At 31.8% G+C, this 21,315-nt stretch overlaps 2 protein-coding genes, 1 long non-coding RNA gene and 1 other non-coding gene across 5 annotated transcripts in view; 3 read left to right on the top strand and 1 right to left on the bottom strand.

The window, feature by feature from the left end:
* TRNAL-UAA lies at positions 630 to 712 on the top strand. Its single transcript has one exon. It is a non-coding gene; the product is annotated as a tRNA-Leu (tRNA).
* Positions 2,568 to 7,788, top strand: LOC109333735 (receptor-like cytosolic serine/threonine-protein kinase RBK2). 2 transcript variants are annotated; one of them, XM_019569296.1, is made up of 9 exons: positions 2,568 to 2,719; positions 3,426 to 3,534; positions 3,647 to 4,043; positions 4,514 to 4,765; positions 5,461 to 5,615; positions 5,772 to 5,851; positions 5,978 to 6,113; positions 6,455 to 6,604; positions 7,210 to 7,788. In XM_019569296.1, the coding sequence occupies exons 1-9, from the start codon at positions 2,685 to 2,687 to the stop codon at positions 7,411 to 7,413; spliced, it is 1,518 nt and encodes a 505-aa protein (XP_019424841.1). In that variant the 5' UTR covers positions 2,568 to 2,684; the 3' UTR covers positions 7,414 to 7,788. The 2 variants fall into 2 exon arrangements, with proteins under 2 accessions (XP_019424841.1, XP_019424842.1); XM_019569297.1 differs by having other exon boundaries at positions 2,571 to 2,719; positions 3,426 to 3,532; positions 3,654 to 4,043.
* Positions 9,861 to 16,513, bottom strand: LOC109334565 (squamosa promoter-binding-like protein 7). Its single transcript, XM_019570408.1, has 10 exons — positions 15,966 to 16,513; positions 15,026 to 15,198; positions 14,652 to 14,878; positions 14,478 to 14,552; positions 14,264 to 14,371; positions 13,756 to 13,870; positions 13,264 to 13,399; positions 12,672 to 12,834; positions 11,089 to 11,658; positions 9,861 to 10,406 (listed from the first exon to the last, which is right to left on the bottom strand). Exons 1-10 carry the CDS (start codon positions 16,436 to 16,438, stop codon positions 10,116 to 10,118), a joined length of 2,331 nt encoding a protein of 776 aa, XP_019425953.1. The 5' UTR covers positions 16,439 to 16,513; the 3' UTR covers positions 9,861 to 10,115.
* LOC109334566 overlaps positions 13,051 to 21,315 on the top strand; it is an 18,191-nt gene continuing 9,926 nt past the window's right edge. The window contains exon 1 of the long non-coding RNA XR_002106114.1: positions 13,051 to 13,201. This is a non-coding gene — a long non-coding RNA (uncharacterized LOC109334566). The remainder of the gene's footprint in view (positions 13,202 to 21,315) is intronic.

The raw sequence follows: 21,315 nt of genomic DNA, 5'->3' as shown, positions 1-21,315 counted from the left end.
TCCTTATGAATTGGACAATAGGATGCTATGACATTACATATATTTGATAAATATTTATAAATATATAATTTATTAATTAATATTTTTATGTATTTTGGTTCAGAATAAATAAAATATTAGATTAAATTTTTTTCGTTTTTATCTTAAATGAAGTTATTCCAATTTCACTTAATTGGGCCATAATTGTCATGGTCCAAATGAATCTAATTCCTCTTTTACTTAAGAATGCAAACCAAAACTATATGCAAAAATCATATGAAGTAGGGTCTATTAGACCACCCACCCTCATATAATTGTGAGTAATAACTTAATGAGAAGAAGTCTGTAAACCGATAATATTATTAATATATCAATCATCACTCTACCATGCTCAGTAAAATATACATAAAAAGAAGAATAAATTCTTTTATATTTGATTTTTTGATCTTGGTGTGCACCAATTAGCATTTATTTTGAATTAAGTGTTTGTAAATTATATTTTTGTTAGACAATATGTGGTTTATTGGTGTTGGTCTGACCAAAACTAGTCTAAACTCTAAACTACTGTGTCGCATCAGTCAAAGAAGTGTATGTGATTCATTTATATTATAATACAATATATATGATAATACAGTAGATCGTAACAAGTAGCTGGTTTGCCCGAGTGGTTAAGGGGGAAGACTTAAGATCTTCTGCACAGAAGTGCGCGTGGGTTCGAACCCCACAGCCAGCACTTTTTCTTTTTTTACATTTTCTCGCTATTTATGAGTGACAAAACAAAAGCATCCATTGTTTGTTTAATGGATACCAAGTTGGTCAAATTATTTTTATACTGTTTTAAAATCACTCATTCACTAAAAATATATAACTTTCTTTAGGAAATTGTATTTGTATGATGAGTTGATGGTGTCAACAACTTTACTTGACAGTGCATCAAACAGACAATTTTTATAATATTTAATTATTTAGTGTGATTAAGAAGTTCTTTGTCACCCCTTCAAAATCAAAATAAAAGGTTCTAAGCTTAATTATTAATTTGGTATCTTTCTGGATTAAATATTTATTATCATAACATGCCCACACTAAAGAAGATTGGGTCCCTCCCTTGTTTTCAGGTGCAAAAAGCCAGCCTTGAAGAGAAAATTTCTTGGTACTAGTTAGTGTTTCCAGATTGAGTTAAAGTATCAACATAAAAAGGTAGATTCATCTCATTTAGTAGAATAGGAAAAAAAAATGTAATAACAATATATGAGTTTTATGTACTGTCAAGATATAAATATTAGAATGATTTATTACCAACCTCGTCTTTAGTATTCAGCAATGGACTATAACATTAGAAGAACATATTTATTAAACATTTTTTAGAGTAATACTGGCATGAATGCGAGGAGAATGGATAAAAACATGAATTCCAATTCATTAATATTACTCATGTTTAAGAGTAAATATGAATCATTTTTTATATTATGACGGTGCAAAAAATTCTGCACAATAAATTCTAGTATGTTTAAGAATCAACAGAAATAGTAAATACATGCTTCACAAAGATTTCTATCACTCATTTAAGTTAAGTGATTCGAAAGTTACGTAACCATTCTTTCAATCCATCATGAACAACTACTCTATGGAATATATATTTATTTCGTGTAATAATTTCTAGTTTATTACCATTTTTATCCTGTTATTATAATCTGAAAGTTTAGACAATTTTTAATATTATTTTGGAACTATAAAATATAAACATTATTTAGACCTCAATCAAATAATTTTTTCAATTATTTTATATCTATTTTTCTAATTTTATATAAAGTTTTTTTGTTGCAATACAAGCAAAAGAGATTATCATAACAACCCTGAACAAATATATCTAAACATAAAGGAAAATGAACATTTAAATCAACTAATCCAAACCCACCCATAGATGTTGCATAACAACCATTTCAGTTCAAAGCTATTTAACGCCAACTAACTAGAGAATGAGACTCAAAGCAACTCTATCCTTAATTAGTTGTCTCATGATTAGAAATTCAAATCTTGAAAACAAATTACTTATTTGATTAATGAAAGTAAGGTTGTATACTTTATTCATTCATATATGTAGACATTAAATATCTATTTATAAGTTAAGTTTCACATAGGAAAGAAAAAAAATGAAATTTCAAAACTACAATGATTTTAAAACATTTCATTTCCTTCCAAAATCTATCTCTCAAATAAACCATAAACCACACTTATTTAACATCAATTGATACAATTTTGTTAAGGTAAAAAAGAAAGGAAAAAAAAGTCAATGGTTGGCTCCACCTAGACGTGCCAACAACAACATAGGAAGGTGAGATGCTGCTCATTCTTACTTGCTATGTCATTTTTCTTAAATCACTATTTTTTGCACCAACTTGTTTTAATTTATTTAATATTTTAATTTCTTTAATACAAAGGGACAAGCAAACTCAATAATTAGATTAAGAAGGAAGAACTAAAGCCGTTTTTTGGGCATAAAAAATAGGTATGAGGGTAATAATTAACAATGATACTTTTAATATTTATGTTAGGAAGGTGTAAGGTACAGAAAAATCATGCCAACCGTTACTTTCATGTCTCTCTATTTCTCTTTGCATTTTCTTCTTCCTTTCTCACTCTAATCCTCTCTATCCTTGTGCCTCATTCCTGTTTTGGTTCTCCACACTTTTCTTGTCAATGCTACCATGAAAGATGGTGGAGAACCACAACATTCCCCTAGGTATGATAATAACATCCTTTGTATTCATGTTTTTTATTAAAAAGAATTGTTGTTTTTTCTTCATTAGTTGCATGGAATTATAGCTCCATTTCATGACATATATTGTGTTAAATTTGTAGTAATACTAAGTTTAGGTTTGCCCTAGCTAAAATATTTGTCGTGCTTATCAGGTTTCAAGAAAGTGTGATAATAATAATGTAAAACGTGATGAATAAACCATACTCATACCTTTCCTAGTAACAATGGTTTAATTTCTTATTTGATGCAACTTTTGCCACATTTTCATCTCATGCATGTTATTCTGTCAATTTGTGACTGTTTCTGCTATTATATTCTCCTCTAAGCTCTACACTTATTATTAATCTTTCCTTGACAATAATCTATTTTACGTGTCAATGGCCTTCAAAGGAATAAACAAGTAAATTCTATCATTTTTTTAAAGTATTACTTCTTTATGTCACATGCAAAATTACATTTCTTCATTCCTTGCATTGCAAGTTTTGAATCATATGTTGATGTTACATTGATATTTTTAAGGACATATACTTTTGTCTTTGCCCTACATTTTTGGTTTGTTCCTACATTATTAATGTGGGTAGTTGGTCCAATCTTGCATGTTTATAGGAATTTTTTTTTACCCTCTTGGGCCTTGTCCATTGTGTCATAGTCTTATGTTGTTTTCTGACAAAGAAGAATATATTTGCAGCAATGATGACCACAAACCAGAAAATAAACAACAACTGAAAAAGGAGAACCATTCTGTAAGAGGCATAAGACCAAGAATTGGATTTTCTGATTCATTTTCAACCCTTGGTATAAATCCCCTTCATGCATCTTCATATATTTTTTTCACTAAACATGTTGAACGTTACTCTCATAAGATAATGGTTTGTTTATTTATATCATACTAATGCCGCAATGATTAACATATTAGAGTTGGGAGGTTTAGATATTGAAGAGGGTCACCAATCTGAAAACTACTCTAGTCCTAGAAGTGTAGAATCTGGAACACTTTCTTCAAGGGCAAGTACTTCTGATTCTGAGGGTCAACCAGATTTGAGAGGCACCAATAATAATCAGTGGCGTCAAGGTTTCTTTAAGTTACTGAAGAAAGGTTCACAAATGCCATTTCATACCTTTCATCCACTTAAAAATGTTCCAAAGTTAGCTAGGAGAAAGAGCAAAAGGGTTAGAGAGGATTTGATTCCTTCTCTTAGTTCTCCTCTTAAGTCATCTTTGGACAGTGAGTTTTGCTGCTTTAAATCTTCTTGGAAAAATTTCACCCTCTCTGAGATTCAGGCTGCAACCAATGACTTCAGCCATGGTATGAAACCCTTTTCTCAGGAAATCAAATTACTATAGTTGTGCTTGATTTATTTCATTTTCATTGATACATGTTTTCATTTTTAAAACTTTTTTGATGAAAGATACCAATGAAAATAAGGATCTATTTGGTTTGTGAAAATGTTTTTGTTTCCATTTTCTATTTTTAATAGTTATTGATAAAATATCACCTTGTTTACGTTCTGCTTACTGATTTCAAAGATTTGTATAGGAAATAGTCAAAACAATATAATTTATTTCAATGTTTAACTACAATTCTTTGAAAACAATTTCATAGTTTCAAATATTAATAAAAAACAGAAAATGTCAACAAAATAGACTCTAATATTCACTTTTCAAACTTCTCTCAAGTAAATATGGAGGAACCCCTTTATATGTTTTCATGAAAATGTTGCCATCAAGCTTGCTAGGCTTATTTGCTACTCTATTTTGTATTTGTTTTTGTGAAAGATAATTTGATTGGGGAGGGAGGCTATGCTGAGGTTTACTTAGGAAAATTGGAAGATGGAAACTTTGTTGCCTTTAAAAGGCTTACAAGAGGGAACCAAGAGGAAATGACAGCAGATTTCTTGTCAGAGCTGGGTATTATAGTGCATGTTGATCACCCAAATATTGCTAGATTGATTGGATATGGTGTTGAAGGTGGAATGTTTCTTGCTCTTCAGCTGTCTCCACATGGAAGCCTATCATCCATCCTCTATGGTATGGATAGTTATAAATTGTGGTTATAGTTGTGGTTGCATGAGTTTTAAACTATCAAAGTTTTAATATTGCAGTCACATAAATTGATGTGGTATACAATTTGATACCATGGTGGTGTGTGAAACATTTTGAATTTTTTGGAATAATGACAAGTAGAGTTGACAATAAAACGAAACAACTCGATATTAATTCAAAATTCGACTCATTATTTAGCTCGATAAACTTGTTCATGAATAAACTTGACCTAAAAATTGAGCTAATTAAATAAATAAGTTGAACTTGAATCAATTACAATTTGACTCATTAGAGTCATGAAGTGACTCGCTTATATATATATATATATATATATATTTACATATAAAAGATCTTTAAATTTATTCATATTAAATAAATAATCAACATTCAGTTTTACGAACTGAATATATTGAGCTAATGAGTTGAACTAAACACTTCACACACTCCTAATGAACTAAACCATTTCGAGCTGATGAGTCGAAACGAAAAGTTCGTGAACTCAAATCGAATCGAGTTTGTTCTAGAAAAATAACTCATATTGAGCTCGATCCCAGTTTCGAGCTAAAACAATTGTCATGAAGCTAAATCCAGCTTGGGCTCATTTTGAGCCCTACTCACAAGTGGCAACCAAGTTTTGGAAACATAAAATTAATTGGTTCAACCCCCTTACATAATTTCAGGACCTAGAGAGAAACTGAACTGGAGCCTAAGGTATAAGATTGCTATGGGGACTGCTGAGGGCCTCCGCTATCTACATGAGGGATGTCAAAGAAGGATAATTCACAAAGATATCAAGGCTTCAAATATACTACTCTCACAGGATTTTGAGCCTCAGGTGCCTTTTAAGCTTGATAAATGTCACCATGGGACATGTATTTTTCAGTAATCATTATTGCTTTGTTTTTTAATTTCTAATGTTCCAAATCAAGTTACAACATTAAGTGTTTTAACTATGTTTCTTGATACAACTTTAACTTCAATCTTAAACCAGATATCTGATTTTGGACTTGCAAAGTGGTTGCCTGACCAATGGACACACCATACTGTCTCCAAAGTGGAAGGCACCTTTGGGTTTGTATATTTTAACAATCTTCATAAGTTTTCAATGTCTTAAGTAGTTATAATATTTTCTTTTTTAAGTCACCTATATTTTAACCCTTTTGTTATTTTTTGGAATCACTTTTGATGTGATAACAGCTACCTTCCTCCTGAATTCTTCATGCATGGTATAGTAGATGAAAAGACTGATGTCTATGCTTATGGTGTACTATTATTGGAGCTCATTACTGGAAGACAAGCTTTGGATAGCTCACAGAAAAGTCTGGTGATGTGGGTAGGTCTAATGCTAGCTGTTTATTTATTATCTGTGTTTTAAATTGTGAGAGTGGTTAAATTGTGAGAGTGGTTGTGGTTACATTGTGTTTATCGCAATTGCAAAATGTTGCAGAAAAATGTGATTGATGCGGCCGAATTGTAGTCACGATGTTGTTGCAGAAACTTCCAAAACTACAATATTGTGGTCACGATGTTGTTGCAGAGACTTCTAAAGCTACAATATTGTGGTCACAATTGCAGTTGTGGAATACAATTTAAAACATTGTTTATCGTATATAATTATATATTGATATTGAAAATATCAATTCTTATCTGGTTGGTTAAAAATATTTTTTGCAGGCCAAACCTTTGTTATCTGCAAACAACATGAAGGAACTTGTTGATCCGGTTTTGCCTGATGCTTATGATGAAGAACAGATGAAACTAGTAATCTTAACAGCTTCTCTGTGTATAGAGCAGGCTTCAATTCATCGACCGCACATGAGTGAGGCATGTACTTTATATCATATATTTGGAGGAATTTTATTTAGTACATGTTGAATTATTACAATTGGTAATAATCGTAGTAGATATGCAGATCTTATCTCATTTGGTTTCTTTGAACATGCTACTTTTCTTGTTAGCCTAACCACATATTTGGCATTAGTAATAGAAACCAATTATAACGTTATAAATATCATTTTTCTCAAAATCATGTGAAGGGAGGAGTCCTGGCTGCAAAGTTTATTAAACTTTTGAGTGTTGAGCACTTGTTTGGCTTTGGCTCTAAAACAAATAAACAAAACCTTTTTATTGACCCTTTAGGGTTTGTTTAAGATTTGGGTTTTGTAGAGAAATGAAATACTTTAGAGCTATCCTATAAGTATATTTCACAGCTCTGAAGCCTCCCATTTCTCTCCCCTTCTCTTTAGGGTCCGTTTGTGAGTTGGGTTTCGGAAGGGAAGAAAGGGCAGTGGAAAACTTAGTCGTTTTACAAGTGTTTTTTATAGCTCTGAAACCTTCTTTTGTCATTTTTTTTCTTTCCAAGACTCAACTGACAAACTGACCCTTAAGGAATGTGATCTTCCTAACACAATGCTGGTAATTATTTGCAGGTATTAAAGATATTAAGAGGTGAAGAAGAGAGCTTGAAGATGATAAAGGAACGCCAGAAATCAAAACTTCAAAGGACATATTCAGTAGAATTGAATGATGCAGAAGATTACAACTCAACCAAGTTTTTGAATGATAGGGATAGATACATGGAGACTATTCTAAGCACCCTTAATTCTATCAAAAAAGAAAGTAATGAAAGCTAGATAATATTACGGCCTTATGATTCATATATAATGTCATGCATGGTAACTATACAAAGGTTAAGTGATTTATTCGCAGCACATGTAACTCATTCCACTTTGGAATCAAAAGCTGACAGAACATCCTTTGAAGACAGTGATGCAGAACTTCATGTGTATGTTTGTCAAAAAATTTATTTAACCAACAATTCATGATGGTTTTCTTAAATGGGTTTTATTGTTTTCCATCTTATCAGCACAGCTTCAATGATAGATTATCATTTGCATATGCCAATTTCACCAACTTGTGTAATATTTGTCCTGTAATATTAGCAGTTCTATGCAAGAAAACTTTCTGACAATGTTTAATTCTTGTTAAGTGAGTTATGTTTAATGATTTATTCAAAAACTTAGAACATGTTTTCCACTGAATGATTGATTTAATTGATTAATTAGCTTTGGTGTCACATTATGTTTGGTTATATTTTTATAAAGTCATATTTAGCCACGTAGCCTGATTCTATGTCCAAATCAGATGAACAACTTTACCATGCTTGGGTGCTTCTGTAGCAGTTCAAGTGTTCAACTATGTTTGGTCATTGGTGTATACTTTATTAAAAGACTCTAGCTCTTATTTTATACATAAATTTAAATCAAACACACATAAAGCAAATAAGCACCATTTTCTTTTTTATTATATAATTATACATTCTAAAATATATTTTTATTACTAGTCAAATATATTATTAAAATATGAAATGCACTTATAATAGTCACTTGAATTTTTTAATCTCATAGGAAAGACAACTTTTACCTATAATGGTTAATTTTAGGGGTAAGAAATTGTTCTTAAACAATGTTTTATGCTAGAGTCATATGAATAGTATACCTAAGTGATATCAAAACTTTGTTGTTTAGTATGATTAAAAATGGAAGGAAAGTGAGATGAAAGAAAAACACATTTATACATAATGTATTAAAAATGATATAAGTGTCCTCATTATATATATATAATTATGTAAATATCCAATTTTTAAATTACATAAGTAGATAATTTATTTTTAATAATATTAATTAATATTTTTTAAGTAATATATAAACTAAGTTTAATATAATAATATTTGTTTATAAAATTCAAAGAAAATTATTAACATCTTACATATATTTTTTTCTCACTGGTGTATTTAAAAGAAAATATAACTCATATTTGACAATGACTTTTATATTTTTAATCATCTTACTTCCATATCTTTGTGTTTTGTTTTTCTAATTTATTTATTATTTGTTACTTTGTTGCTAATTTTAAGTAATGTTATTTCTTTTCTTTTCATTTTATATTTTAGCGTACATAATTACTATTTATTTGTGAGCTCATAAACAATAAAAATAAAATTAAGTTAACTGGTTTCACATAAAAATAAATATAAATAAAGAAATTTACTATATTGTATATATTTTCATATACATTCTTGTTTTTTCAATACATGATGAAAGATTAAATTTAGAATTTTCGATGGTTTTTCTTCCTTCGTTTCTTCCCAACTTAGAGAGGAAAAATATTTTGTGGGAGAGGATGGAAATTGAAATTTCCCACTACTTTTATTTTCTCATCTTTTCTTTCCTCTTATTTTCTATACAACCATTCAGCAACTATTCGAAGGCTTACGACCAACAGAGTGAATCCAAATCATAATATCGTAGCCAGCTAATAATTTATCTTGAGAGAGCAAGTTAGGACTAGTTTTAGCATGTTTATTCCCAAAACAAGGTTCCCTTACTTTATTCCCTTCATTATTCTATTTTCTTCATTCATCCAATTAGCAGCTGTGGACGTAGATTGGTAGTATTATATCAATAATAAACATACCTCAAATTTTATAAACAAATTACACATTAAATTATGGGGATGCATCGACTTATTATAAGATGAACTTACTCTTCATCCTAGCCATCAATTGTAGGAAAATCTAATGATTTAAATTAGTGAGTAGATCTAAACCATTGGATGTCCATAAAATTGATGACTATGATGAAAAGTAAGTTTAGACTAAGTGAATCTACCATCTTTAAGTTATTAGTATTTTCACAAAAGTTACTAACTGAACTATAAGTTGTGTTTCATGCTTGGAGATTCATATTCTTCAAATGAACTATAATTACTTCACTAAAAACATAAGGCATATTTACAAAAGACCATATAATAATTAGCCAATAAATAATAATAAAGGTGTCAAATGATGGTGTGGTCCCTGATTCTGCAAGAAAACTACAAAGCATAAACCAAACCCAAAAAGGAAATGAATAAAAAGGATATTACATTCTCCACTCTCTCCTTGTAGATGTAAAAAATAGAAGGTTAGTTTATGTAATTAATTTACTCTTTTATTTATCAAATGGTTTTCCATCAAAAAAACGTACAATTGATCTAATTTATATGGATTTCCACCACAACATATTATTGTACCAAAGTTCCACAGAAACAAATGATCAATTGATTCCTCAATTAAACTACAAAATGGACAATTAGCATGTTCCAATCTGATGAGGTTCAACTTCATTAACCTTTCTCTTGTATTAAGCTGCTGCAACAGCAAGAATCATACCAGCAATTAATCATACCTTAGCCTTCTAATGTAATAATTAATACTCATCCTAATAGCATCTGCTTATTTACTGTTACAACAAATATATACCAACTACAAAATAAGTTCAAAATTTTGAAACAACTAGGAATTGTTAAACAAGCACCTTCTAATTGATAATGCAAAATCACTAACCCTCCCATGATGAAGGACGGCTACACATAACCCAAAACAAACAGCAATTGAAGCAATCACAAACATAGCCGGCTGAGAGCTCGAGAACCCCCTCGGAAGATATCGATGGCAAGACGTTCTAGGCAACTCTTCGATGTTCATTATAATTTCCCTCTTTAAAAGTGCTACCCTTTCACTTCTGTCATTATAAGTTGAACTTCTTGATACTCCCAACCTTGCATCTGCTATTGACATGAGACCCTGCAAAGCAAATATCCATGTAGGAATACAGAAGGAACAAATTTAAAACTATAGCTACAGGATGAGAAACTGAGGATAATGATAGGGTATTGTAATATGACTAATTCAACATAATTCTGAGATGACCATAATAGCCTAGACTTCATATAACAATATCACCAAGGCAACTCTTTGATTGCGACTCTTCCTTATTTGTGAACCATATGACCAAGATGACTGGTAAGACTAACCATTGCTTGCTTCTCTTATCTCACTGCAATCCAAACTCAGCTTTTTTTCTATTTCTCATTATTCATTCTTGCTCTCACACATTCACTGAAAGTGTAAACGACTTTCTTCGGCCTACAATTATAGCTCCACCTCTAATATACAATCTTAAATTCAATAACCATCAATATATCTGACACTAAAATTTCAATTTCTGAGTTACATAATATTAATTTTTACTCCAAATTTTAAAGTGGAAAAAGATCTTTCAAGTTGATTGCCAATGCTTCCGGTTTGGAGTAGAAGTTAGACTGAGACAGGAATCTATTGTTGACCAAATAAGCATAAGCTTTATTTTACTCCATAGGATAAAAAAATAACCATTAGGTAAGTGTTAAGTGTTTTAATCTAAAAGTTGAAAATGTAATATACTACATTATCAGAGGAAAATGCTGAGAAAATTATCAGTCCTAACCTGACTGTTAATTGCAACTGATGGCATGTTATCTTGGAAGCAGCTCTGAGCAACTTTAACGCCTTCCATTTCAGAGTCCACAGTTATACCCCCACCTTTGTGAAGTTTCTGAGAAATTACATCTCTAGCACTATGCATGCATTTCAGCAGTTCTGTCATGTCGATATCACTCATCCTATTAGTCACAACATTTGATCTCATGATTTCTGTCAAGATCGTTAAATTTGGTAATATTTTTCCTAAAATGATTGTGGAATCATTGCATATTAGAAAACCTAACAAATAACAATATCTTTGAATTTGTGAAGCAGTCATCACTCGATCAAAATTTTCTGAAGTGGGATCCTTAAGCAACCATGCTATATCTACAAGTAAGTCTGATGATGAGGATGTATGTCTAAGTGCAAAGGCCTGACATGAGCTACAGACAGAACCAACAGACACAGACTGGAATTGTTCAGAAAGGAGAGACACATCTAACTCTTGCTGCAATCTCTTCATTTCAATGCAAATTTCTTTATCACCAATGAGTACAGGAATAAAGTTTGATAAACCAGACTCATTCTCCACCTACAGAAAGAGAAAATATAATAGGAAAGGTTCTGTCAATTTACCTTCTGGTGTTTTTTTATATAAAGGCAAAGTTTTCAACAGGACGGGGGACTCTTGTGGGCATATTGTCTGATAAATACAGGAATAGTACAATCTAGTGCTGGATTTTAAGGCCCAAATTCAATAAACCTCCAGATCAGTACAGCAATTACTCAAAGAACATCCTTACATAAATTACAGGTAGCTCATTTAAGAAATGGTCAAATAGAAAAACCAACAAGATAATGAGCTGATTTCAGTACCAAGTGGTGACTTCGTAAGAGCATGATACAACAGTTTGGCATGCTACGTTATGATGCTCTTCTCATGCCTTGAAATTTGTTTATCAAAACAATAACAACCAAGCCTTAGTCCCACTAGGTAGAGTAGGCTAACTAGGTGGGGTCGGCTATCTCAAAATAATAAACAAGCACAAAATATAAAATGGAATCACCAAGCAAAAGTGGCACCCAATTTATACGTAGTGCTTAAGCTCAAAAACTCAATTGCGGACGTGGATATTTTCAATGCTCTCTAACGATCTAATTTTGTTAGATGATTTTGTTAAAAATATGGCCTAAATTTAATTGTAAATGTAATGTACAAAACCATTCATAAGAACAACTTAAGCTTTTAGGAGAGTTGGTTTCTGACATGGTATTGACCCTCTGACTGTGACCGAGGAGTCAGGAACTCAATCACTGTCGGCATGTAACCCCCAAGGTAGGGTGAGCCTGTCATTGTCCAAAATTCAAGCCCAAAGATCTCTTGTGTAAGCAGCCATTTTAGGACATAAAACCATCTATAAGACTTTACCTAACAACTTAAGTTACTGAAGCTGAAAAACAAGAATTCACATTCAACATATCAAGCAGTAATTGTGGCCAATACCAGGTGTTCCCAATGTAGAAGCTATGAGTCATAGAAAAAAGCAAATAAAACATCCAAGTGAATGCATCATTAGGGAAACAGAACCATCAGTCAATGCTTACCTCAATAAATGCAGGCCCAAAGAGACTTTCCTCTGTATGAGGGACATGTATCTTGTATAACTGATTGTCGAAAGCACAAGAAACATTATCTCTAGTCCAGTTATGGGGAGATCGAACACAAGACTCAAACTTCTGATACTTCCCAGAAAAAGATACAAGAAGCCTGCCATGATGATTTGATGAGAATCACATTACAGTCAGAACAGTGCAATGACAACTGAACCTGAATATGGACTAGCAGTTCAAAAATGAGCATATATGAACAGTATGGAGAAAAACAAGATATATCTGTCAAGCATTACATCTTTGTCCACGGCCAATTAAATGTGAAGCCTGAGATTTTTCAAAGATAATACATTCCTGTTTATGCAGGCTTCAGCAACAATTGCATCTAAGCATGCTCCAATCCCTCTACTTAGCCATAACATTCCACATCTCTCTCTCTCTCCTTTTGCTTATGAAAACTTAACCAAACTTTAGGTCGCCAACATTGCTAAAAATGTATATAATGCACAAATGCAGACAAATGTGTCAATATATACAGTAAGCAACTACTTCAAATGAGCATTTAGAAGAGGTGATAATTTCATACCGAAACTTTGGCTGCAGCAAGTTGCTTCCACAAGCAACAAACTCCATAGGTTTTCCAGCCTCAAAGTATGTGGGATGAACATAGTGAAGCCTTGGTGCCTGCATGTTTACCTCGACTTTCATCACAGAAGTTCCATCTGTAACCATTGAAACTTATTGATGAATACAAACAAATTCAAAGTTTCATGACTTAGAAGTTAGAACATAAATATTGCCCCTCCAAAAAATGGAAAGTTCTATTAACCATTAAGATACAATTAAAGAATTGATTGTTTCATAAAAATTAGAAAATTATGCATATCTCCAAGATGGAGGATGCACCCAACAAAGTCATTATAAGAAAAAAAGGTATAAAATAAAAATAAACCAGATCGAACTTGAATCAACTCCAATCTATTACCTCATTGATAATTCAGGGGAAGAGGGAACCAAAACCTAGATATTATACAATACGCAGTTAACTGGGCACTGAACAAATCAGACAGCAACAAACCTTTCACTACACGGAAGATCATGTCATCCAAATGAATTAGTGCACTACCTCTTCCAGATAGCATCTTCCCTGGAGCAACAAGATCACATATATAGTGCAGAGGGTCTTCAAGTAACTGCTTGATCCATAAGATAGAAGGAAAAAATTAAGTCAGAAGGGAGAAAAAGATTGATTAAGAATAAAATGTATTGATTTTTCGAAAATGAATGAAGTTCCTGACTCATCAGGATTGTTTTTGCTTATTTTTGGTTTATAAGTTTTTTTGTTATAAACTAAGCTTAGTTTGTAAAAAAAAAAGCTTATACACCAAGAAAAAGAAGCAAAAAGCAACATGTTCAAGTTTGATGGGCTGGGTTGGTTTATTTTTCAGTTTATAATCTCATTATCTAAAAACATAATCTATATCACACACATAATAAGAAAACATACATTTGGTCTGCAGACTACTTAAAATATGACCCTCGAACATATAATGTACAATGTAATGAACATCAATTTGAACCCTTACATTTATCCACATAGTTTTTGGCATTGAAATAAAAATTGTGAGGATTGTACATCCAGGGCGGATATATCCCTCCAGCTCTAAGGGCATACTCTCCAACCATTGGAATATCTGCAAATGATTTTTGACTGCTTGTTAATCAGTTATGGACATCCAGACAGCATAAGATCTAACCACTTCTTAAATACTAAACTGTAATAACAATAATTTAAAATACTTTGTGCCGTAGCCTTCTAGGAAATTCTGCAGGATTCCAATCATAAAGTTTAAAAGATATCCGACCTGTTTGGCACTACAAGTGAAGTGTACATTCAATTAGCAAGTCAACCATGATTTCTTGCATGAAAATAAATATTCGGGATGAAGTTAACAAACAAGTAGGGCAACCCACCCTAGATGAATAAGCACTCTTATTGCCACCATATGGAGGTGAATTAGAAATCTTGGGAACATCTTTTCCCCTACTATTCACTTGTGTTTCACTGCCAGCAACAAGAGATGGATCGTCACTATTAATATTCTGGGCATCAGGAGCTGAGCACAGAACAGCAAGTGGCTCATCTTCATGATCCAGTGATGCTTCTTTTTCATTTATCTCACCACTCGAATTTGAACAATCTGTGTGATGCATACACAGCCAGTAGGCCTTCTTTTAGCATAAAGACCAACTTTTGTCACATTTAAGAACATGATATATGGCGAAGAGAATAGAGAAAGGAAATAATCTGTTATTAAACTATTGGCATAGTAATACTTGACACAAACCTTTTACTGCTTCCCAGTCATGACTGAAATCCTCATTCTCTGTGACATGTTGAAGTTCATGGCCAGCAGCAGCTTCAGAATCTGCAGGCTTTCTACGCCTTCGTTTGTTATGGCGCTCTAATTTTCTTCTACAGCTGCGTTTACCTTCATCAAAATCCAGTAGTATGTGAAACCTGTCAAGTGATTGGCCAACAACTAGAGCATTCAATGATGATGGACAAGAACTAACAGAGAAGTATGTCCAAAGTGACTCTTGTCATCTAACAAACATGAATACTTCACAATGTCTGGCTTACTAAGGTTTGATACATACCCATATCAAATACTATTATCGACACTGCTTACACACCATGGATACGTCCTAGCTTACATACTATAATTTTCATATGTTCGTGTAATGTTTTGTACAAGATCAGGTGAAATATCATAGAGTCTGATAAATATTAGTCTTCTATTGCATCTACAACTTTATTTGAAAACAATAACTATAAAAATGAGTTTGCATATAAAGTGAGTTACACTTAGGCCTATGATTTAACTTAAAATACATAAAAATCTAAAATCCACTATTACTTTAAGGGTGAATACTGCGTTACCTACTCGTTTTATAGATAAACTCACTTCAATTAAGCTTTATCTATTTTTCCCCCTACATATGTAACGCCATACTGAAAGCAGACTCTTCGCAGGCTGTGTACACCAAAATTGACATATATGTACACCTCACCAGGCGGCAGCCTCATGCACTGACCCGCAATATGTAAAAACGCCATAATGTGCTATATCAGTGTCCATATCATACCGGCATCATAGCTTGCCATGAATTACTTCTTCAAGCATTATTACATCACAAATATGCTTTCATAATAATTGACATATATCTCAATTTCATAAACCCCTTTTAGAATTTCTAAGACAAAATTGAAAATCTAGAACTTACTTCCCACACTGCTGACAGTATCTATTGGCCTCCCCACGAAGAAGAACGGTAGCGGCATTCGCGCAACGCAAACAAACCCTATGCCTCTTGTGATAACCCTTGAGTTCAGAGATATCAGCCTCGCACGTGGGAACCTGGCACCGCAAAACCACAGCGGACGCACGTGCGGTCCGAACCCTCTTCTTCTCAGGCAAACCTTGATCATCGAGCATAGCATCGAGCTCGGGGCAAGCACATGGCACGTGACCGGCGAGAAAATTGGGGCACGTTAGCCTAGGGTCACGTTTTCGAACCCTATCGTTATCTGGAGCTAGAATCTGGTGAGGCGGAGGAGGGAGATGGAATTCTTCGGGAAGATCGACGGAGGGAATGGGATCGGTTTCGTCGAGATTGAAGTCGAGAAGGTAGGAGAGGTCCCAAATGGGGGAAGAAGGGTCTTCGGTGGCCATGGCTTGTGGAGGTGAAGGTTCCATGGAAATGGGAATGGGAACCCTAATTCAGATAATGGGATTTCAGCGGTGGTTGAGGGTTGTTGGATATTTGGCGGAGAAGGTAAGATACCTGCATATTTACATCATTCATATTTCTTTATCAAATTATATATAAATATTTACATTTATTTATTTATTTATTTATATATATATATATATATATATATATTACACTCTATTATTATTATTATTATTTTATTATTAGAATAAATTATATTACAACCTTTTCAGTTTTATTGAAATTAGATGAATTAACCCTCCCTTTTTACACATATATAAACCTTTGCTAATTGTAATCTCTTTAAAAAAAGAAAAGGATGATAAGCCTAATAATTAAGTTAAACAAATGCGCTAAACCCACATGATATCAGGGTGAAAAGATTTAGCCGTTTAGGGATACTTATAGTTCATACACTGGAACTTAGATATTGAGAATGTCCAAAATATAAGGTATGAGGTACATCAATAATATTATATATAAACCGATAGTATATATATACACAATTAATATACATCGATAATACTAACATATTAACAACTAATATACTAACATTTGCCGATAAAAAAAATAATATTATATTATTAATAATTTATTAGTATTTCTTTTAAAAATCAGTAACAATAAGAAATAAATGATGTACTAACCGTATATAAAAATTTTATACTGTTAATGCATATATTTTTTCTCATATATATTGATTTAATATGTATACACTGAGAGTGTAAATATTTTTTACATTGTCGGTCAATCATTCACCATTAATTTATTAATTACTATTGACTCTCAAACAAAAATAATACAAATCAATGGTATATAATATGTTGACAGTGTAAAAAACTTTACACTGTCAGTGCACATATTTTAAGCTATATATATACATACATGTACAAAATCAAAATTATTATTAAATGTGATAAAAGACTTAATTTGACATTCAATATTTATATTATTATCTTATGTTAATGAGTCTCGCTATAAAATATTTAGAGATATCACTTTAAAACAAAAGCATTTTTTATTTACAAAATGATCACCAAATAATATATCAATTGTCTTTCAGTTTTATTCTACCTAAAACTTCACCCGTGATTGAATAAGTCTTAATTGACTCAAACAAAATTCTCACCTGAAAAGAATTCAAACCAAAAAATAAAAAAAAATCCTTTTATTTTATTTTTTTCAAATCCTTCCTTTATGTTCAATTATTAATAATTATACATCACCTAACTTATAGAGTTTTTAACAATCAAATGTCTTATCAATGAATGAATGATGATATATGTCTCCTATCAATAGATTAGTTGGTAAGAGTTGACATGTGCTTTATTTTATGTAGCTTTCATCTATAATCTTTTCCACCTCAAATTTATCTAGAACACTCACAATTTGTGCTTTCAACTGTGGTCAAGAATCCAATGAGTTTTTCAAGTTTTTCAATCGTTAAGTAGTTGCATATTAAACGAATGGTTCGTTGTATGGTAGGTTGAGAGAAAAGTACATAAAAATATAAGAAATGAGATAAATTTAGTCCATTTAAGAAACTTTTGATAATTACATGGATGGAATAAAGTGTTAGTTGTGTTGCTTAAGATATATAAAAAAGTGTGAAAATGTGAAAAAAATATATGTGGAACCCTTTAGGGAGAAATGGATTGTTACATTAATGAGTGCTCTTGGTATGAATCTTCCGTCATTACACATAATGGGTCCATGATTAAAAATATATATTCTTACAAACCATATATCATACTTAAATTATTTAATTTCACAGTTTAAAATGATAATCAATGTTATTAATAGCAATGTTTAGAGGTTTAGACTAGATTGAATAATCCGACCGGTTTGACCTATGGTTGAACTTATATTTATATATAATTATTAATTATATATAAAATCATTTAATTATATATAAAATCATTCAGTCCGACTGAATAGTTTAACTATTTAAATGTAATACGATTTCTCTTCTATTTTGATGTCAGAACTAATTTTATAATGTGAGGAAATTTACCAAAAAAAATAGTATGTGGAAATAATAGTAATACACTTCCGTAATTGGAAAGTAGAAATATCCAGTGTTATTAAAACCGTACCGGTTATCAAACCGGTCAGGGTACTGGTATAATGGTACAGTGGTTTAATCGGTGGTTCAGTAATTAAACTGCATGCCGGTTAAACCGGACCTACCTACTTATATTTATATATATAAAAACCTATAACAAAAAAATTCCAAATAGGTTTCAAATTTATAATCCATATTTATAATGGACTCAAAATTCATATAAACAAATAACTTTAAGTCTTTAACAAATTCAAAATATAAATTACAAAACATATATTAATCCAAAAGTATCACTTAACAACCGCAAAATATAAATAAATGACACAAGTTCACAACTCACTCTACAAAACAAATAAATTTGGAGTTTTAATATTTAACATCAAAGAGTCAAAATTATCTCATATCGATATTATATTTTTCCACCAAATCCTATTTTCAGACACTACTCCAAGATTACACAAATATCACTGAGATTACACAAGAATGTTAGGAACCAAAAAATGTAATCTATATATGCCTTGGAAACATGTGCCTTGAAGTGTTAAAGAATGGTTGGAAAGATGGATCACCTTGTAATGAGTTTTTAAGTTTTTTTTTTAAAAAAAAAAAATATGTGTATAAACTGGCCGGTTTAGTAAAATATCGGCCGCTTCACCAGTTTTGACCGGTTTTTTACCAGTTTTGACCGATTTTGATACTTAACTGGTTCAACACCTGTACCGAACTAGTTAGGGGGCCGGTTCACCGGTTTTCCGGTTGAACCGTCCGGTACGAAAAGGTTTTTACAACCCGCTATAAAGATGTCAACGCTTATGCTCTAAGTTGTAAGACATGAGGACTTTAGTTTTTAGTACTATCAAGTCTCTTCACTTTCTTGGTTAAGGAATTAATCTCATTTGGGATTTGCAGCTGTCCCTCCCAACCCAAAATCGAACTCTCAACCTTGAAGATTTCATAGGGTATTCCACCACTAGACCAACACCTTATTGGTATGAGAACTTCAGTTTGATATCTCCATCTAATTTCTACAGAAAAAGTGGGCAATTAGCAGTTGTATATATTTATTTCAGATTAAACAAAATTTTGGGTTTAAATGTTGTGTATGAAAAATTTATTGGCTATAAGAGAACCAACTCCATTATTGCATGGAATAAAGATCACTTGTATCAAAATAATATTGATTATATGTATCTAACAAATCAAATTTTATGCTCATAAAATGGATGGTAACATAAAATGTGTCAAAATAATTAAGTGATATTTTAAAATTGGATAGTAACATAAAATGGATCAACAATGAGTACATATAATCTTCATTCTATACCACCAATGTCCATGACATGCAAGATTTTCTCTCATGGTGAATACATTTGCTAACGACCAATAAAAAATAATTTATAGTTGTGTGAGGTAACCATCTTTTATGGTCAAATGTTAAACATATATGGTCAATGATCAATTATATTTTGGTTACCATATTCTTTAGTCATATATATTATCTTTCAGGAGAAATAATTAATCCTGCTTAAATTGTTGATTTTTTTTTAAATATAGACTTTAAATATTTACTTGTGAGCTTTTTATATTCATCATTGGACAAGTCAAGGTATAGTTTTTTTTAACGTAAAATTTATTAAAGTAAGTTAAGTATACACAACTCAAACTCATTAATTTATAAAAGTCAAATTATTTCTAATTTCAAACATTCCAAGCACAGACAGTAGATTTACGAACCATATCTCATTTTTTAAACATTGCAAATACACCCAGAGAACTTATGAAAAACAATCAAAATTTGCTCTTTACATGCATGCATAATTCCCTCTATTAAAACATGGTGATCCATATTAGTATGAATATTGATGAACGTAGAAGATGAAAGAAGGAATCTCCACGACATAATGAAATGGAAGAGTGAAAAAAAATATTGCATTTTATTGATTGAACCAAGACCAAAGAACATACATTTATACGACGAAAAAAATACCATCCTCTTAAAACAAGCTTATAACTAACATAACCATATTACTCTTAACTAAAAATGTCAAAGCAAAAATATAATTAATCATGTGGCTTTATGGTTGCTTGATTCACAAGCAATATGATCAAACTTGTGAGAAGTGTTTGATGTAATTCCTAAGTGAACACTACTATTTGAAGTTTGGCCACCAAGGTCATTAGTCTTGATCTTGATCATGTCGTCTTGGTCAGAGGCAAAAATGTCTTGGTCACAAATCTTCTGCTTGGCTGGGTTTGCTCCTCCAATGCCTAGGTAATAATTGATGCTTAGCCTGATTGATTCATGGGCATAGTTGGCCTGCCCAATATCACTATCATATTTTGACATCCCCACAAGCTGGACTATGTATGTCATAAATCTCAAGCTTGGATGAAAGTGGATAGAATTTGGCAGGAGCAAGGGCCTTAGAGATGATATCTGCAATTTGAAATTTAGAAGAAATAGGCATATAGTGAACAATACCATTTAAAAAAATTTCTCTAATTGAGTGACAATCTATTTCGATGTGTTTTGTCCTTTCATGAATCACTGGATTGGCAGTAATGTAAAGGACAAACTGATTATCACAATATAAAACAATGAGATTAGTGTTTAAGACAAGTAAATCATTGAGAAAGTAGGATAACCATTGGGCTTCACAGCCTGCAAGGGCAAGGGTTGTATTCAGTCTCAACAGAGGATCTTGAAACAATCCTATGCCTTTTGCTTTTCCATGATATAAGAGAATCACCAACGAAGAAACAAAAACCAGTTACAGATCTTCTGGTGACAATGCA

The sequence above is a fragment of the Lupinus angustifolius genome, chromosome LG19, assembly GCF_001865875.1.
Source record: "Lupinus angustifolius cultivar Tanjil chromosome LG19, LupAngTanjil_v1.0, whole genome shotgun sequence".
Lineage (NCBI taxonomy): Eukaryota > Viridiplantae > Streptophyta > Magnoliopsida > Fabales > Fabaceae > Lupinus > Lupinus angustifolius.
This window is presented reverse-complemented; position numbering and strand designations above follow the sequence as displayed.